This window comes from Melanaphis sacchari, unplaced genomic scaffold, assembly GCF_002803265.2.
Source record: "Melanaphis sacchari strain LSU unplaced genomic scaffold, SCAv2.0 Contig462_pilon_pilon, whole genome shotgun sequence".
Classification (NCBI taxonomy): Eukaryota; Metazoa; Arthropoda; class Insecta; order Hemiptera; family Aphididae; genus Melanaphis; species Melanaphis sacchari.
The window spans coordinates 220,094-239,358 of NW_020271306.1; the positions used below are offsets into that span (position 1 = coordinate 220,094).

Below are 19,265 nucleotides of genomic sequence, written 5' to 3' on the forward strand. Positions count from 1 at the left end.
TAATTTAATTCTGATAATCAAGAATTAATTATACTAAAAAATAAAGTGAATAAATTATTGAAATTAATAAACAATGTTTAAAATAAATAACAAAAAATAGAATTGATTTTACAGATATTTAATATATTGTTTTAAGTTAAAAAGAATAATATATTCAAGACATTTAAATATTACAATTGTTGTGTAGAGTTTCCATTGTATGTATTGTTTTCATCATCATCAGAGTTTTTAGTATTCAATTGATGGATATTAGAAACTGATTTGTATGTTGACTTTCTATGTGACAATCAAAAAAAGCAATTATTTCAAATGATACATTTAATTATATAGTTTATGTTTAATTAGTGTAAATTGGAGTATATTAGTTTATCTTTAAATTTAAACATTGCCTCTCATACTTGCCACAAATAAAAAGGTTAACATATTTAAGTTGCTTCTAATAATCAAGTGGCTTATAATTATCTACTGATTGTCTACCAAAAATATTCATACTAATTACCACTCATGTATAATTGAATAGTAGCTCATAATTAACAAAAATATACCATGTAAATAGAAAAATGAATCTATACATAAAAACGTATTGTATTATGATAAAATATGATAAAATCTAACCGGGTTTAATTGTATTAATTTAGATATTGGAACTATTAAAAAATAAATAAATAAGTATTGATTTGATTGATAGAAAATTTAAATATAAATTATTAGATCAATTGTTCAAAGGTTCCTCAGGTGTGTTAATTACAGGTCACAAATTGAATTAAACATTTAAAAATTTATTTTGTTTTTATATGGTGTGTGTATTATCTGTTCCACGAAAGTTATAATTATTAATTATTATTAACAAAGAATGAGTGCTGGTCTTTTTATTTTTGTGATTTACCAAAAATAATTAAAATGTCATTATTTTTCTATTAAATATCATGAATTTGATTATATGTTATTGTGATCTTAGTAATTTCAAGTTATCTATTATTATCTAAAAAGTTATAATTTCTGTGATTTATTTGTTGTTTTTATACAAAAAAATGAATCATAAATAACTATGAAAAAGTTTTATTTTAATCAATGTTATAGTACGTCTGAGAACGGTTCATTATTAATTAATTATATTTTGTGATAATTAATTATTAAATAATCGCTATTGGTCAAATGAAAATTTTCATTAAACTGTTCCTATAAACTTACAAATATGTTGAAAGATAAAGATATGAATTAGTTTGATTAATGATAAATTATACTATGGCCCTATTTTTATAAGAACAATAGGAAAAAAATAGTTAAGATTTTTAGTGAAATGATTTGCGATTTGTTTTGATAATTTATCTTTAGAGATAAATGTTATCTATTATTAACAATATGAAATATCTGATCATAAAGCACAAATTTTTCAAGAAAAAAAGAGTGAAATTTGGTATAAAACACTAACCTGTAGAGTGGCTCCTAAAATGGTTAATCTTGGACCATTTAAATTATGATTTTAATAATAATTCTGATTATGTCTTGGTATTAAAAAATGAATTGGAAAATGTGTACAGAGTAGTGAATTAATAGTATACTGTTTTCATGGACACATATTATATACCTAAGAAGGCCCTGTTGACTGATGTTATAATACTATGGATTACTAAATATACATAAAAAAATGAATAAATTTAAATTTAACAAACCAGTTATCTGGGGAAATTAACACTAGATTTTTTTTATTTAGTATAAAATTTAGGGTTTGTTGGAAAATAACTCTTTTATATAATATTGAAAACTATCTATTTAAAAATTATAGACATTTTTACATTTTTAACTGTTAGAAGCAACTAGTACACTAGTGTCAATGGTAAAACCATATTATCAATTCATTCAATTAGCTTAATGTGTGTTAATATCATGTTTATAAAAATTATTAAAAATTATTGATTTAATTGAATAGATAAATATAGGATTTAAGCAGTTAAAAATTTCTTCATAATCTAGTTTAAGTAAATGCATGCAATAATTCTAAATCATTAATTGTTCTTACTTGACTTTATTTGTTTTATTTTTATAATGATAATTAACCGTTCTTGGAGCTTCAACAGATGGTGCTGGTCTTACCAAACTCATTAAAAAATGTTGAATAAAATTAAACGGGTTGATAATGATAAAATTAAGTACATTTCCAAGCCAAGATTGATAATTGAGTATGGAGTACAGCCACTGATTTGATTGTTCCTACATTAACATCATAAATAATAGAAAACAAGTTAACAATAATATATATACAGAACTGATTAATTTATGTTTCAATACTATTTCATAAACCATGAAATCATCAGTTCTTCAGCAATTCATTAAACATTGAATAATTATTTCTGCAATTTGGGATTAGAAAAATAAAATATTTATTGAATTTTATATTTACCATATCCAAGTGTACATAAACAGTTGATGATGGACACAAATTTAATGTATTTAATGTTTGGTTAAAATCTTCATCAGTAAATTGTCGATGAGCTATAAGTTTTATACGTCTGAAAATAAATGTTTTATTCTATAAATTTTTTTTTTTTTAAAAATCAATCAAGAAAATGTTCTCACCTTCCAGAGAGACGAGCTTCATTTAATATATAAGTTTTGATATCTTTGAGTAAAGAATTTGTTTGAAATTCTTTGACTATCGTCATATCTTTACATGGAACTTTGAATTTAATTTTTGCAGTATCATTAGATCTATAATAATTTAAACATTTAATAATATCTTTACATAAATATAATACACACAAATCATTTTTTCATAAGCTATAATGAATAAGTGATTATACTACAGAACTTGCTTGTAAATATTTAAATAACATTTCCAAGATATTTTCTAAACATTATGGTGTAGAATTGTATAGATATGGAAGTTATATAACTACATACAATATAGATTATAAAAATATACCTATACCCAAGGTTAAAAGCTTATTGGCAGTTTATTAAAAAAACAAATTAAAAATTATTATTAGAAAGAATAAGAATTTATTTTTTCAAATTGTTAAATAGATATTAAAATATTATAAGCCATTAGTTTTTAGAACAATTCAAAAAACAATTAAATTTTTCATTAAAGTCTATTGTCTATTAATAAATAACAATGTTTAGATAATATAGTAGAATAAATAAAATATGTTTATGTCGTAACTGTTGTAAGAATAGAAATTACTTTTTAATTTTTTCTGCAACTTTTTTGACACCAACATTACTAGGACTATCAAAGACACTCAACTGAAATACAAAATAAAATTTAAAGCTGTTAAAGTTGCATAATATATAGATTAAAACACATAGAACATAAGACATTGATAACTTTTCTCAGCAACATATCTATAGATGAAGGGGATTCTACAGTAATAATACAATCACCAGATGATAAGGTCAAATGTTTGTCTTATTACTTATTAAATTATTTAAAATTACAATAAATAAACATGAATTGTTAATAGAAAAATGGCACGTATAATTTTATATGAGAATAATATTTATTAGATATTAAGAATAATAAAATTAATATATACATGAAACTTCATAATTTATAGACAATAAGTTTAACAAAAAAAAAAAAAAGATTATTAATAAAGAAAATATTTTGTATTGGGTTACCTTGTTAGTAATATCAGTCAAGTATTGTAAATATTTCTGTTTATTTTCATCAACATTGATTGTGTCTATAATTTAATGATTAAATTTGTGAATTTGAAGAAATAATCTAGCAAAATATAACATAAAATATTAAACAAACCTAAAATATCTTTCATAATACATTGAACAGCATTTAACAATTGACGTTTCAAATCCAGTTGAACATCATCAGGATTTGTTAAAACTTGTTTTTTGGTTATGATATATTGTTGAGAATTATTCTTTTCTAGTAAATAAATTGATGGAATGACGACACTATTGACTGATTGAAGAAATGAGTTAAAGAATAATTTTGTACACAAAATAACAATTGTGAAAGTTTAAATTATAATATATACTGCATAATGTACATATAAGCATATTATTAGAAAAAAAAAAATAGTTAGAAACTTAATTTTTTAATATTTACATGCCCAAGTTTAAATATATATTTACTTTACCAAGGTGACTTTAATCATATCATACATATTAAAGTAGCAAGAACTTGATATGAACAGTATTATTGGTCCTACGATTAAAATAAATTAAAAATTTTAATCCATTGTTTGTGATTTCAAATTATAGTAATTAAATAAAAGTTTATAAGGCACTGAACTGAAGTAGAAAAAATGTTTGAACTTTTATTTTATGGGTAACTAATTAAAGCAAATTAAATCTATAATTTGTTTTCTGTGGGTCAAAAGTAAAATTTCCTAACACAAATATTATCATGAAAAACTACAATTTCTATGCAAAATCAGTTTTTGATTAAATCAATTTTGTGCCAAACTCAAAAATAAATATTGAACTACAAATAATTGACATTTTTACTAAATATTCATTTTAATAATTACACATAAAAAATTTTGGCTTTTTTTTTGTACTATTTATAGGTATTTTAGATTTCTATGAAATAATAATCTATATTAATAAAATGCAATATTTGTGTATAAACCTAAAAAATTCATAGCCAAGTCTATCACATGCATGGTTTATAAATTAGATATATAGGTAATCCTATAGCTGAGAATGTACACCTTGAAGGCAATTTTTTTAATTTTGTATTTTAATGAAGGGTTTACACTCAAGGCAAGTTTAGCTGGTTTATTACAAAATTGTTTACTTAAATTATTTTACAATAAAATAAGTTATTGTATGATAAATAATTATTAATCACCTAAGATCCAACCATTCACACACTCACCAAAATTTTCATATGTTTCTGAAGCATTGTGGATCATAGAATAACCACTACTGGTTACCAATATTAATAAGTAATAAAATTTTAACGATATTTTATAGATTATTATTTGTAATTTATTAATTTTCTGTTTAAAAGAGTTGAAAAAATATAAAATAAAAAACAAATTAGTTGAGGAGTTAGAAAATTGTATTTGCATTTGCATAAGATTTCAATGTAAATAATTAATAATTAATTAAAATATAACAACATCAATAATAACCATTTGCTCTGTTAGAATCAAATTTCTAGCAATTAAAAGAATATCATACTCACACCCATCTAATTAACATATAACATACAAGTATTTAAGTTCAGCACTACTAGTTTTGTGCTGTTAACTTAAATGTTAAATTAAATTGATTATATATATTAAACTTAGAGGTAAGAAAATTATGTTTTTGATTGTATTTTTATAATATTTTAATTTTTAAGCGAGTTATTAGTATACACTATACAGAATATTAAAACTTAATAATTATAACTTGCTTAAAAATTAAAATATTTAAAAAAGCCAACCAAAGAACATAGATAATGTTTAAGTTTGATAATAAATCAATTCACTCTAATATTTAAGCTAACAATACAAAACTAGAACTACTGTACCTAAATATTAGTATGTAATTTAATTTTACATTAGTAAGATGGAGACAACATATGCTAGAAGCGATATAACATCCTCTTAAAAATAAACTATTTTATTTTATTTTTTTTAAATAATCATTAAATATTTATAAATTTTACAGAAAATAAAGTTATAAAGTATTCATAATTTCCTTTAATTTGATACTCTAAATAATTTTTACCATAAAATGTGATAAAAAATTAATTTACTTCACTATTAAAAATAATTGAATTAAATTGTTATTCCCAATGTAAAATGTTCTAAGTTGTATATAAGATACGAGACAACAGATACACCTACTAATATTTAATACCATATCAGTACAAAATAATAATAAAATGCATTTTAAATTTTAAATAATTAAATATATCTTTAAATTAATAAAATAGTATTGAGAGTTGAAACTTGAAATATTATCAAAAATAAAAGGATACAAATAGCTTTAAAATTTTTAAAGCTTGGACTTAGTGGATCCATTTTATAGCATAACATTAGTTCATTATTCAGTGATTGAATGATATTTGTATCATCGAAAATCTTTACAAAATCATCATTTCCATTTCCTAGAAATACAAATAATAAATGTAAAATATTTACTATAGATAATCGTCTTTTTTTACATATTGATAATACTAAGATAATATTAGAATAGACTTAATTTGACATTATATATAATACAGGTATAAAATTATTATTAATATTAATAGTATATTTATTCAAAAATAACAAAATGTTTGTTTTTGTAAATCTATAAAATTAATTTAAAGCATTTTAAAATAATTTTTATTATTCCGAATAGTCTCATTTAATGTAAATGATAAATAATAGAAAATCAAGTACTTTAAAAAATAAGTAAGAATGTATAAAAAAGTAAAATTAATGTAGTGCCTATTCATGAGCTCATATCATTGCAAATAATGTTTATAAATACCTATATAGATCAAAAGCACACAATTTCGGTCCATCATGTGTTGAAGTGCTGCTTTGGAATCGCCTTCGTACCATTTTAGCGACGACATGACTGTCAATCTCAAAGCGATTGTTTTAATGCTTTCTGTCAATTAATTTTGATATTTAGTATTTTGCTTGTTCGGATTAGAAATATATATATATATATATATTAAGAGTATCAACAACAGTAGCAGTACAAGACATTAGTACAACCGCCACAATAATCAACCATAATTTAACGTCATATAATATCAATATTACCTGGGTACAACTCGCGTACAAACGGATTTAAAATTTAATGTCTCTTTCCGGGAACAACAATCAAAGGAGATAGGTGTATTCGAAGCGTTCGCCAACGCTATGTCGCGAACACGCACAACTACGTGTATTCGAACTGTAAGGAAGAGCGGTGAGTGGTTTTAAAATATTGTAAATTATTTTGCGAGATTGTCAAGTGCTCGACTTGGGGCGTCGATAACAATACTCATTACTCGGGCTTTCGGCTTTACAGCTGACTAGGGCACTAAGCCAACTATATCGTTTTGCGCGCGCGCGTGTGTGTACAGTATACGAATACGGTAAGTGTTGGGTGGGGTGTGAGTGGTCGAGTGGTGGGACCCGGTAGCAAATTGTCATAGTACCAGCCGCGGCTAATCAATCCGCGGACTTATCTGTTATCACTGGGTAACGGGGTAACATCATCATTGATCTTCTGCGTAACACTATTTCATTGTGTGTACCTACGTTTTAATGCACTGTGTAAACGGTGATCGGCGACCGAGTGCCGGTTAAAATGATGTCACCGATCGCGACGCGCGACGATGATGTTTATTAAAAATAATAAATGTATGCTAATATAGTCATATACTTAATGGTAGCTAACGAAAAATGACTCGCACCAGTTTATCAGTAGGTATTTATATTATTATCACCTCGCCCGTTTATTAAACCAACGACGACTTTTGTCTTGTTTCTGTTCAGTCGTCTGCGTTACAGCGATGATTTCAATCGATGACATCTGCAGTATTTCGACGGTCCACGGTAACTCATTCATTGATCGCGAGCAGGCGTTTTGAACGAAATTCCAGAGCACCATCATGACCGACGAGTTTATCAGGAAAGGATTGACCACCTCTGTGGCCCAAATATGTTCAAACATTGGTTGGCATTCCATGTCAAATTCGACTTTGCAAATGATGACAGATATCCTGTACGAGTATTTCAGAGATTTAGCTCAGTCAGTCAAAAAATTCTCCGAGATTTGTGAGTATTTATTTGGTTACGTTGATAACTCTGTAGCGCTTAATGTGTAATAGATAATAATGTGCAATAATAATATCTCATACATGTACATTGAATAGTTTTGTGATTTATTGAGATAATACTTTATTTTGAGCAATCTTGAGGATTTGATATTCCCTATTATTGTTGTATTTGATATAGTATCTAGTAAACAAACGCAAAATACTGCCCCTTTAACTGTTTAGTACGGCTTTAATATTGCTGGTAAATAACTAATAATTTTACTTAGGGATAGGAATAAATATTTGTTTTATTTATGAGGTAAGTTTTTCAAATTGATTTTATTAACATTTATGTACTTATACACTTCTATTAATTATGCTTAACCTACATAGCTTTATACATTCTTATACCCTAAAAACCTCAAAATCAAAAATTATAGTAAAATTATTGTAGTGCAACACTTATAAAATGTTATCTAGTTATAAGAATATATAAGTGGTCCAAGTGAAAGAAAGTTTGAAAATAGCTGATTTAAATAATAATATAAATATCTAATTGATACCTATAGTAAGACAAAACTTTTTTCGGTTCTCCCAAATTCCTAAAATTTTATGTTCTTATCATTGTTATGGACTATTTAACTGTGATTTGTAATTACTAAATTTTCATACATTAATAATTATTAAATATTTGATTTTTATAATTTTATTAATAATTGTATCTCCTACCTTTAACATTAATTTAAAGCAAAATAAAAAAAAACTCAAAAATAATACAAAAGAAATATTACTCGTAGATTCATAAATTTGTAATACTTGTCAGGAGAAAAAAGTTACAATATTATTTAAATTTATATAATACATTTTACTATAACTTTTAGAAATATATAGTTACGCTTATACTATAATTATTATATCAGTGATTTATTAGTTTATACTTATTTAATGAAAAACTCTGATCTACATAAATACTTGTTACTGGTGCATACTTAAAATTGGCTAATTTCTCGTAAATAATTATATGTGAGAATAGATATCTTTAAAATAAATAATTTCATTTTGAATTATTTTTGATCAATTTCAGTCCATTATTTTTTATGATAAATATCACTTTTTTTTTTTAATAACTGCAATATTTTCAAGAAAAAATGTACCAAAATGTACTTTCTTTACTATTTGTTTATTGTTTCACATATAAATAAATTTACTAGTTTGCATACTGATCAATTTGGTCATAGTTTTTTGATAATACTCACAAAATACTATATTATTGTTTATAATTTTAAAAACTTAATCAGATTTATTGTATGATTTAATTCATTGTTTAATGCTTTAAAATTTTGAATTTCAAACTTTTGGCATTTTAATTAAAAAAAAAAACATGATATAGAAAAATAATAAGTTTATTTTTAAAAATAAAAGTATTTTATATATATACTGTCACTAAAAATTTGAAGACTAACATGATTGTTTATGTTGCCTGTAGTATTTCCATATATATTGTAAAATCAATAAATATTATAGCTAGGTTATGTATCTAGTCTGGCCCTGGTATATTCACATTGATAAGCTAAAACAACACTGAATCAATATTGTTTTAGCTTATCAATGATTACTGAATAATATTATTACAATACAGTCAAAATATCAGTTTAAATTAAATTGATTTTTATATTATTAGTGATTAAACAACAACATCCATAATTTGCAGAAAATTACACAAATATGTATCATGAAATTTTGTTATTTTATTAATCAAGTAATGATTTATGGTAACTCATTGAATGCATGCATATAATTTAAAAAATGCAACATATATTGTATGAAAAATCTGGTCTTTAGTTATTTGCTTTACTGGTTTTTAGTTTTAAAAACAATTATTTTAACCACATTAAAAATTAGTTAAATTATATAAATAATTCAATAGCAATATCACAAAACAAACCATATTTTTAACGTAATAGATAATAATTTGACTGTATTAATTGTAAAGAATGTTTTTTTAAAAATATCCTAAATTGATCATAAACAATCTTTAATGTTGGAATTTTCAAATCTTAGACATGAATGAATAAAATTGTATGAGTTTTAAGTACAATATAATTTGTGAACTTTCGTGGTTTTGAATATTGTCAACATTTTATTTCAAATGGGTATGAAAATAAATTGTGTTTTTCTATCTCTACCATTGGTACTTAAATAATTATTATAACAATACTTGTGAGAAACCTTGTATAAAATTGTCGAAGTCTTTGACCCTACAAACAATTTTTATCGACAAAATTTAAACAAAACTAAAGTAATCGAAAATTGCTCATGACTATGAATAAATAACTCGAAATAGTCAATTCAATTTGAAAATGTCAAGTACCTATCTATGAATTTTTTTTAAATTTGGTTTTAACTAAAACTAAATTAAAAATCTTTGAGAGGAATATTTATTTTATAGGTGAATATTCAATGCCTTATTACTTCAAGCGTTCATAAAAATCTACGTCACTTCATCAGTAAATTTTTTTAATAAGTTTTTATATCTAAGATATGTGTATAAAAAATGTTAACACATTATTGAGATTTTTTACAAAATTTTAATTGTAAATGCTTATATAAAATATTTTGACTGATATTTTTGATATTTTTTAATAGATAAACATAAAATTTATTAGGAATTTTGGATTAACTTTTCAAAAATGTTTTTGTAGTAAAAAAACGGTTATTGAGATTCAAAGAAAAAAAACTAAAAAAAGACTTGGAAAATGGGTTAGATTAGGCTTTGCTGTAATAGGATTAAATTGTTTTTTTAGGAGTAGTAACTGATAGCAAATATAGTTTAATTTTTCACAATAAATAATTTTTATTAATTAAAAATATCTTTATTGAATTATTATTAGAAATTGTATTTACCATTAATATTATTTCATTGTAAAATATATAACTTTTATTTTTTTAGCCGATACTATAGAACCAGATATTGATGATGTAAAAATGGCATTTCAAGATAAAGATGTTGCTATACCAGACTTAATTAGATATTTAAAACAAGTTGGGTCCATAGAATTTCCTCATCAAGTGCCTAAGTTCCCCATACCAACAAAATCGAACTTAAATATTATGAAACCAGGAAGCCGAGAAATTGTGACCAGACCCGTGTATGTACATGAACATCTTCCTACAATGTACCCTGAACAAATTGGTAAACTTTTTATACATTTTTAAAAATCTTTGATTTTAATTTGAACAGTTAATGGATATTCTAATTAGTTCTTTTTATTTTTTCTTCGTATTTTAAGATCATATCATGTAAAATATTTCTAAATAGTTTGTGCTTACTTACATCATTCTATATATTTTAGAGTCATTAAAGTCTGGAATTTAATTATAATTATTTATCACAGATGAAAAATCAATGCAAAATGATAAAAGCCAGACACCACACTCAAGTTCTTCACTAGGAATTTTTAATGAGCCATTAAGTTTTCAAGAATCTCAGGTCTCCAAATGTGATAAGTAATTATTAAAAATTATTTTAAAAGTATAAAACAAGTTTTCTTACAATCATTAAAAAAAGTTATGCTGTATTAATATTTAAAATATTTAATTTATTTTCAGACCATTGAAAGATAATCTAGTTGTTCACAGACGACTTAGAGAGATTTCTAGTGTGGTTATGACAACATCTGGATTTCTTTCACCGTCTCGAGAAGGCAAATTGCCAGAACCTCGATTAATGCCATTTCCTAATTTTAAAGTCAGTTCATCACATACATCATCTTATCCTACAGTTCCACCAGAGGTCAAAGGTGAACACAATCAACAACGTATTAAAAAATTATCACAAAAAACATTGAACAGTTTCAAAGAAAAGGGAAAAAATATTGTTGACAGTAATATTAATAATAATAAAAATGAAGATTCTAAAGTGAAAAAACTTACTAATGTGAAAGAAACATCAAAACTTAAAGCATTAAAAATTGGAGCTATCCGGGAATCTAATCAAGGACCTCGACTTAAAAAACCAGCCAAGATCAAAGATAAATCAAAATTAAATGTACTAAATACTATATTTGATAAGCCTATTCAAACATCAACATCACATTCTAAGTACTCAAAAAACTTTTTATGTGATAGTGAAAAATTGACAACAGAACCTGATAAACAGAAATTAAATATATTTAAAAAAATATCAAAAGTTAAAGAAGACAAAACTAATAATGATAATTCAATACACCCAAGTTCAAAATTAAATAGCTCGATTAATATATCTAAGCCAAATTCTACTATTGTCAGCTCAGATATTTTGGTTAAACCTGAAGTAAATTTAGAAACTACTGAAGAAAAACAATTTAAGCCAGGATTCATTAAAGCAACTGTTGAAACAAAAAAACCTGATAATGTTCATAAACCATCCATAAAAGAAACCAAACCAGAATTAAATTCCAATACATCTAAAAAACGAAAAAAAAAACAGAAAATACCTAGTGATGATAATTCTAAAAGTGTAGACCTCAAAACCAAAAACATGGGAAATAAAAAAACTAAAACCAAACATGATTCTGACTTGTTTTCATCCCCTTTGAAATTTTCATTTTTTGGTCATCTACCAACAGTGCCTGGTCTTTTGCCAACTGTGCCAAGTATTTTACCACCATCTCTTGCTTCAAATCCATTAGTTCCAAAATATACTGCTCCTAATAGTGTTTTACCAATACTAGAAAAACCTAGCACAACTACTTCTATGATGTATTTGCCTTTACCGGGTGAAAATGATTTTGATAAATCTGAATTTGATGAACTTTCATCCACTCTTACTCCAGAAAAAAAAAAAGTTTCTACGGAAAAGATCAAAGTAAATTATATGATTTTTATTAATTATTTTATAATTTAAATGTATTATTAATTTCAGCCTAAAAAAGAACATAAAAAAATCAAAAAAGAAAAGATAAAATCTAAAAAGAAGAAAGATAAAAAAGACAAAACTAAACAAAAAGATCGAAGTGAAAGAAAGAAAGAAAAGTTATTGAAAAAATTGAAAAATAAAGAAAAAGTTGAATCTGAAGAATCAAAATTGGAGTCTACTATTTCTGAGGTTACATATTACATTTTCTAAACTATTTACAGTTTTTTTTTATTTTATTTTTTTAAATTTAATTCAGTATTTATTAATTATTTTTCTTGTACATATTTATGCAATTGTTGATGTTAATACATTTTATGTTTTAGGAAAAAGATGCAGAGCCTGTTATGAAAGAAGAAGACCCATTAGTCCCAAAAATAAAGCTTAAATTACCAGGGTCAAACGGATCAAATTCATCTCCATCTGTACAACGAAAAATGTTAGAATTATATTATAATAAATATTGTAAAATCTTGCTAAAACGAAATTGCTTGCCCCGTTCAATTTTTTTTTTTTTTGTCTCAGTTGGGTTTTAGTCTTTATGAAGTTACAATAAAAAAAGCTATTGGAAATTATATTAAGATTATAAGATTTTTAAATATTATTTTTATTTATAATTTAGTTTGTATACATAATGCTGAGCAAAGCGAGCACTTTGCTGCTTAGTTATTAATTGTATTATTTAATATAATTTTGCAAAGCACCCATTTATCATCAATCTTTGTTTATTTATGGCTATTGATGATACTATAGTAAATTAAATTAAATCGACAGCATCAGTTGACAGTTTGTCAGCATGTTGCTTTAAATAATTATATTAGTCATAATTTGAGTTTAGTTTTACCATGTTATATTCCATCAACAAAACTTTTCAACCAATTTTGATATGAAAATGTTCCATTCTAGTTTAATGAAGCTGCTTTTTTGACAGGGTGAATTCATTATGCATTTTAAACGGGACCAAAGAATTTTTTGTCTTAGCGAGGTTTTACTGTAATTTTTATGTTAAAGGTAAATTTAAATTTATGTGTATACAATTTTTGTGACAGTTTAATCAAGCCTATAGTTAAGAACAATTCTCCCTCGGAATGTATTGATGATTCACACAATTTATCTAAAGAAAAAGAAAAGTCACCAGTGGAACGAGTAAAATCTTCTACTGCAAAATCTAAAGCACACTCCAAAGATAAATTATCTACAACTACCTCACAGTCTATTCCATTAGTATCTAATAAAGAAGAAAAAATCGAAAGTGTTACTGAACCTGTATCTAAACCATCTAAATCAAAAAAAAACGCTGTAGTTCCTCCTAGTGCTGTAGTGGATACTGATATATCTGTTATAACTTCTCTTAATGCTTCTGTGTCTTCTGCTCTAATAAATTCTATTACATCAAGTAATAAACAAAAGGTTAAAACTGCCAAGAAATCTAAAAAAATAGTGACTCAACCACATCCAGCTTTTTACTATGTAAGTACCTATACAAATGTAGTAATATATTAAAACTTTATAACATTGTCTTTTACTAAACAAAATATACTTTTATATTCTTATAATTTATTAATTACAGATATATATATATATATTGAATTTAATACTATAAATTACTCCTTAAATATTGATAGAAGTGGTATTTTTAAAATTTAAACTAAATTAATAGAAATCTCTATAATAATGATATATATTTTGTGTTAATACTTGTATAGGATGATGCTGGAAATCAAGTTTGGATATGTCCAACTTGTGGAAAACAAGATGATGGCAGTCCAATGATTGGTTGTGATGGATGTGACGCATGGTATCATTGGTAAGTATAATTTACGTATTTTACATAACAAAAAATAAAATTGTTCTTGTTTTAATAAATTACAGGGTGTGTGTGGGAATTCAGTGTCCACCAGATTGTGCTGTATGGTATTGTCCTACTTGTTTGTTGAAACGAGCTGAACAAGGGGTGATTGCACCAGTTGAAAAAGCTAAAAGAGGAAGACCACAAAAAAAGAAATCAATATCGTAAGAGCTTAAACTTAAATTGGTGTTTGTTATTTTATCTAATCAAATCAATTCTTTTCTTAGACTACAATTATTAAGGTTTAATTCATTTTTTTTTTTATAATACTTATAAAACCAATAGGTTTATTGATTTTGAAAATCATACATGATTTATCTTGATGGTTATAGCTTATTTTATATGGTCTGTCATAAATTTTTAGTACAAACATATATCTCATTCATTTTCTTTCAACTGTTGCATTGATTCAACACAAGGTACTACTTTACCAAACAATTAAAATTTTCTATGTGTCGGTTATATAATAAACTGTTAAATAAATTCAAATTCATTTTTGGTTTAGACAATTTTATTTTATTTTTTTATAATTTAACATTTAAAACATTTTATAATTAATTAAAATTTAAATCAATTTGTTATATATATTCTGTTTTTATTCGGAATACTATTATTTACAGAACTAGTTAATATTTTCAATTAAAAATTTTTCATTCTTTATATATTTATTTATATAATATATATATATTGTTAATTAATTTAAATATTCAATTTATTTGGTTGGTTTTGAGAATGAAGTGCAAAATATGCTTAACGTTTTATTCTGGATATATTATATAAATAAATTATTGAAATAGTTTATTAATATGACCACTATAACACTTCAGATTTTAATTGTCTATGTGATAGAATGAAGAACATAATTGCTTATTATATTTATTAATTGCAACTGTGTTTTGTTAGTTTTCTAAGAGAAAACCTAAGGATGTAAAACATGGTTACTCAGTATACTGCCAAAACAATATATATATATAATATGTTTTTAGTTATGCACAATTAATAAGAGTTTACTGTTTATTAATGTGATAATTAAAAACATTTACTAAAAAAAAGAAACTTATTTTATAATTTATACTGCTTACCTTTGTTTACCTTATTTTAATTGTATTTTAGGCCAGTTCAGTTTATTATTAAAAAGTAAAAAAGATATAATTTAATGTTAGTGAATATTTTTAATTTTTTGCATTCGTAAAGTACATGTTTACACTTTACTGTTTACTCAATTATAAACCAAATTTAAATTTGTGTTTTTTTAAATAATACCCATATGCATTATAATTGAATTTCATTTAATATACATTTCATGAGCTGGAAGGATTAATTCAATAAATGTGAACATTAATCAAATATAAAATTAAAAAGTTTTCAAAGTAAAATTTATTTAAAAAAAAAACTCAACCAATGTTTAAAACAATTCACAGTTGTGCTTTACAGTTTTGTTATTATATTATATTTTGATAAAATTGCTTAATTTAGGTTTTTATTTTTTTAATTATATAATTTTTGCTTACTAAAATCTATAAACCACCAATATATTACTTAAATTATTTCTTAATTTATTATTGATTATTTCAGGAAAAAGCTCGATTTTATAATCTATGTTTATTTTTATTATAGCATTTGCTTTGATGAAGTATTACCATTTAGTTGATCATCAAATTTATGTTTGTACTGAAATGAAAATTTTTTATATTAAATTTGACCTTTTTATATAAACCAAAAAAAATGTTTATCACAGTTTATTATCTTCTGAGATATTAATTTGTTGATGAATCAAAATATTTCATTTTGAAATTAATCATTACAAATATTAAATTTACTAATATGATGAAGATATTGTGTGTACTCCATTTGTTGAATTATAATTATTTTTTTTTTTCATGATTTTAAAATGCTGTAAAAATGTCATTCTTTCTAATCCATTGAAACTTTTTAGCTTACACTATAGTTAAATTCAAATTAATTTAAAATACATTGATTTCAAAATAACTTAACTAAATAGGTTGTTATGAAATCATGTAATAATGAACATAATTGTTATTAATTTATTATATTTATCTTCTTTGTTGTATTTGTTTATTTACTACATGGATATCTAGAAAAAAAAATGCATATTGTCAATTTTGTTATTATGGCTTAAATTAAGTATTGTTATTAGACTTAAGTATTTATAATGTTTGAAAAAGTGATCACATTTAATCAATTTATTTTCTTCTAGATTATTGTAATTCATAGTTGAATTTGATTTAATGTTTACCTTTTAGTGTTGTGTTTATTAAGAAGAGTAGATTTAGTAGAAGAAAAAAATTAATATTTTCAGGAATACTGATTTTCTGACTAGTGGCTATTTATAATTTATAATAAATTATTTATTCCAAAGGCTTAGCCGCTATATATGATTAGAGATTTTGTAAATAATTTAAAATTTACTTTTTTGATTTTGATGACGATATTATGTCTAAAAAAATGTATTATTTAAAAAATATAACGTGACCTATGACCCATGGTTTGGGAATCTCTGGACTAGAGGACTCCTTTAGCATACATAATTTATACATATAACCTATAAATTTGTACATATTTTATGTGTTTACTTTTATAAATTTTGTGTCTCATTAATTTTGTAACAGTCATAGAACAATGAACTCCTGATTGTTTAGACAAATTAGTTGAGTATGCATGTCCAGATACATAGTACTATTAGTACATACTGCTGTTACTTAACTTATGTTTCCAAATTTTATATTCTTATTTTATTATATCTGAAAAATCCGCCATACATTTTTTTTTACTTAGATGTTCGCAATATTAGTATTCGTGTGTTATGTTCTAATGTTCTATATATATAATATAAGCATATTTCATAATTATTTAATTAATAGAGTTCTCAGAGTGTTGTAAGATACATAGTACGTTTTGTGATAATTATGTCTTGCCTCCCTCCTAACTGTGTCGCCCTCAAAGGCAGTACTTAATTAATAATCATCTCATAATATGACAGTCTTCGCAGTAATAGCTCTGGTGTACAACCATCCACACCTTCACTATTAATATTTATTATTATTATTATTGTATTTATAGTCTATTATTAATATATAATATTATTTATGTCTATCTATTTTATACTTGTTGTGTGGATAATATTTTTTTCTTGATTTATAGTTACAATGGTTACACATACTGTTTTATGGAGTTTTAGTGTTTATTACTATATATTATTTGTATTTTATGTTAATTTGTTACTGTAAATATTTACTGATGGTCATTGGCAATTTGTTAATTATTTTCACATCACTACACATTGAATTTTATAATAATTATAGCATTCACCGTTTATATTTGTTATGTTCAGTTTTTTTTTTTAAACAATTCATTACATTTATTATTATTATTATTATTAACATAAGTATTTATATTATTGATCTTTTATATTATTGTTATGATTTTTATATTATTTATTACAGAAATGTAAACTGTGTCATTGGAGGATGACAATCATTATTGCTTCTATGTCCAGTAGACTAATTGTATATTTTTAAATTTTGTGATATTCACTGATAATTTTTAATGTAACGTCACCGTTTGTTGGAAAATGCTTTTACCTACAGTACATATTTACAGTAACAGATTTTTATATATTTATGATTTATTATTATTATTTATTTATTTAGATTTATACCAATTTTGTTTTTAATATTTAGTTTTACCTATAATTGTTTTAAACCAATTTATTTTTTACTAACAAAAAGCGAAAAAATATTTATTGTCATATTTTAATAAAAATCAACCATATAAATGTAGTGTAATATCAACTCTGTACTCTGTCTCAATATATTAATTCTAATGTTTCATTATAATTTGCATTTAATTTGGACTACCTTATAATTAAAATATCTAATATCCAATAATCCTTCTACACACTTATTTAAAATTTTTTTTATATTTATACAAAAATTATTTGAAAAAGAAACACTTTATAACATATAAGTATGCAGAAAATTTTTGAATAATAAAAAGTATGTATTATTACTTATAATTTTAAAAGTACAAATGTTTGTATGTCTAAAGGTTGTGTCTATACGCAAGCACGACCTCTAAAACTGTACGTAACATATAATGTAATATTGATAACTGCAGCTCCTTTTAAATATTAATAATTTTCATAATTTTTTATTTTTTATTTTATTCAGTTATCATGATTAGATAATGATTATGCTTTTTTAAAATTTGGGAGTTAAACTTATTTTTCTTCATCTGATATTATTCAATTATCATATTCATATATTTAGCTTGTTTATGATTTGGAAAAGAGGGCTTGGCATATCTGTGTAAAAGTGTATAGTATTTTCTAAACAACTTTGTTGTATATTATATAAGTATACTCGTTTGACTTAAATACATCCCTCTGGAGAGTGAAAAAATTATGTTATCCTGGAATACTTGTTTTCAATTCCTTCAAAGAGTAAAGATTTAAATGAAAATGTATAGTGTTAAATGTTTATCATATTGATGCAATTTGTAGGCACAACTTAGTTCAAGTATTGGGGTAGTGAGATTATGTATTTATCACAAACCCAAAGGATTACACCTCCTCAACTTCAAATATCATTCCTCAATTTATAAATTACAATTAATTATTACCATTCCAAAACAATGCCAATATTTTTTACATAAAATATACTTTTACATTTTAATTCAACATGATTTTTCTTGGTTCTAAGCAATATTTATTTAAAAGAGGTCTAGTACTCAGTCAATTTTATAAATCTTTTTTGATGTTATACAAAAATAAATTAGAAAACCTTTGGTGAAGCATGCTTAGT

General features: G+C 23.8%; 2 protein-coding genes across 2 annotated transcripts; one reads left to right on the top strand and one right to left on the bottom strand.

Annotated features, from left to right (window-relative positions):
* Nucleotides 1–102: 102 nt before the first annotated feature.
* Nucleotides 103–7,015, bottom strand: LOC112598260 (UBX domain-containing protein 4-like). Its single transcript, XM_025344664.1, has 10 exons — nucleotides 6,717–7,015; nucleotides 6,436–6,558; nucleotides 5,939–6,067; nucleotides 3,761–3,922; nucleotides 3,622–3,686; nucleotides 3,185–3,246; nucleotides 2,578–2,709; nucleotides 2,402–2,510; nucleotides 2,021–2,211; nucleotides 103–276 (listed from the first exon to the last, which is right to left on the bottom strand). Exons 2-10 carry the CDS (start codon nucleotides 6,521–6,523, stop codon nucleotides 171–173), a joined length of 1,044 nt encoding a protein of 347 aa, XP_025200449.1. The 5' UTR covers nucleotides 6,524–6,558; nucleotides 6,717–7,015; the 3' UTR covers nucleotides 103–170.
* Nucleotides 7,016–7,149: 134 nt separating this feature from the next.
* On the top strand, nucleotides 7,150–14,895 carry LOC112598259 (transcription initiation factor TFIID subunit 3). Its single transcript, XM_025344663.1, has 10 exons — nucleotides 7,150–7,364; nucleotides 7,437–7,718; nucleotides 10,650–10,892; nucleotides 11,095–11,206; nucleotides 11,309–12,545; nucleotides 12,603–12,785; nucleotides 12,920–13,032; nucleotides 13,643–14,063; nucleotides 14,300–14,400; nucleotides 14,466–14,895. The coding sequence occupies exons 2-10, from the start codon at nucleotides 7,553–7,555 to the stop codon at nucleotides 14,608–14,610; spliced, it is 2,721 nt and encodes a 906-aa protein (XP_025200448.1). The 5' UTR covers nucleotides 7,150–7,364; nucleotides 7,437–7,552; the 3' UTR covers nucleotides 14,611–14,895.
* Nucleotides 14,896–19,265: the final 4,370 nt, after the last annotated feature.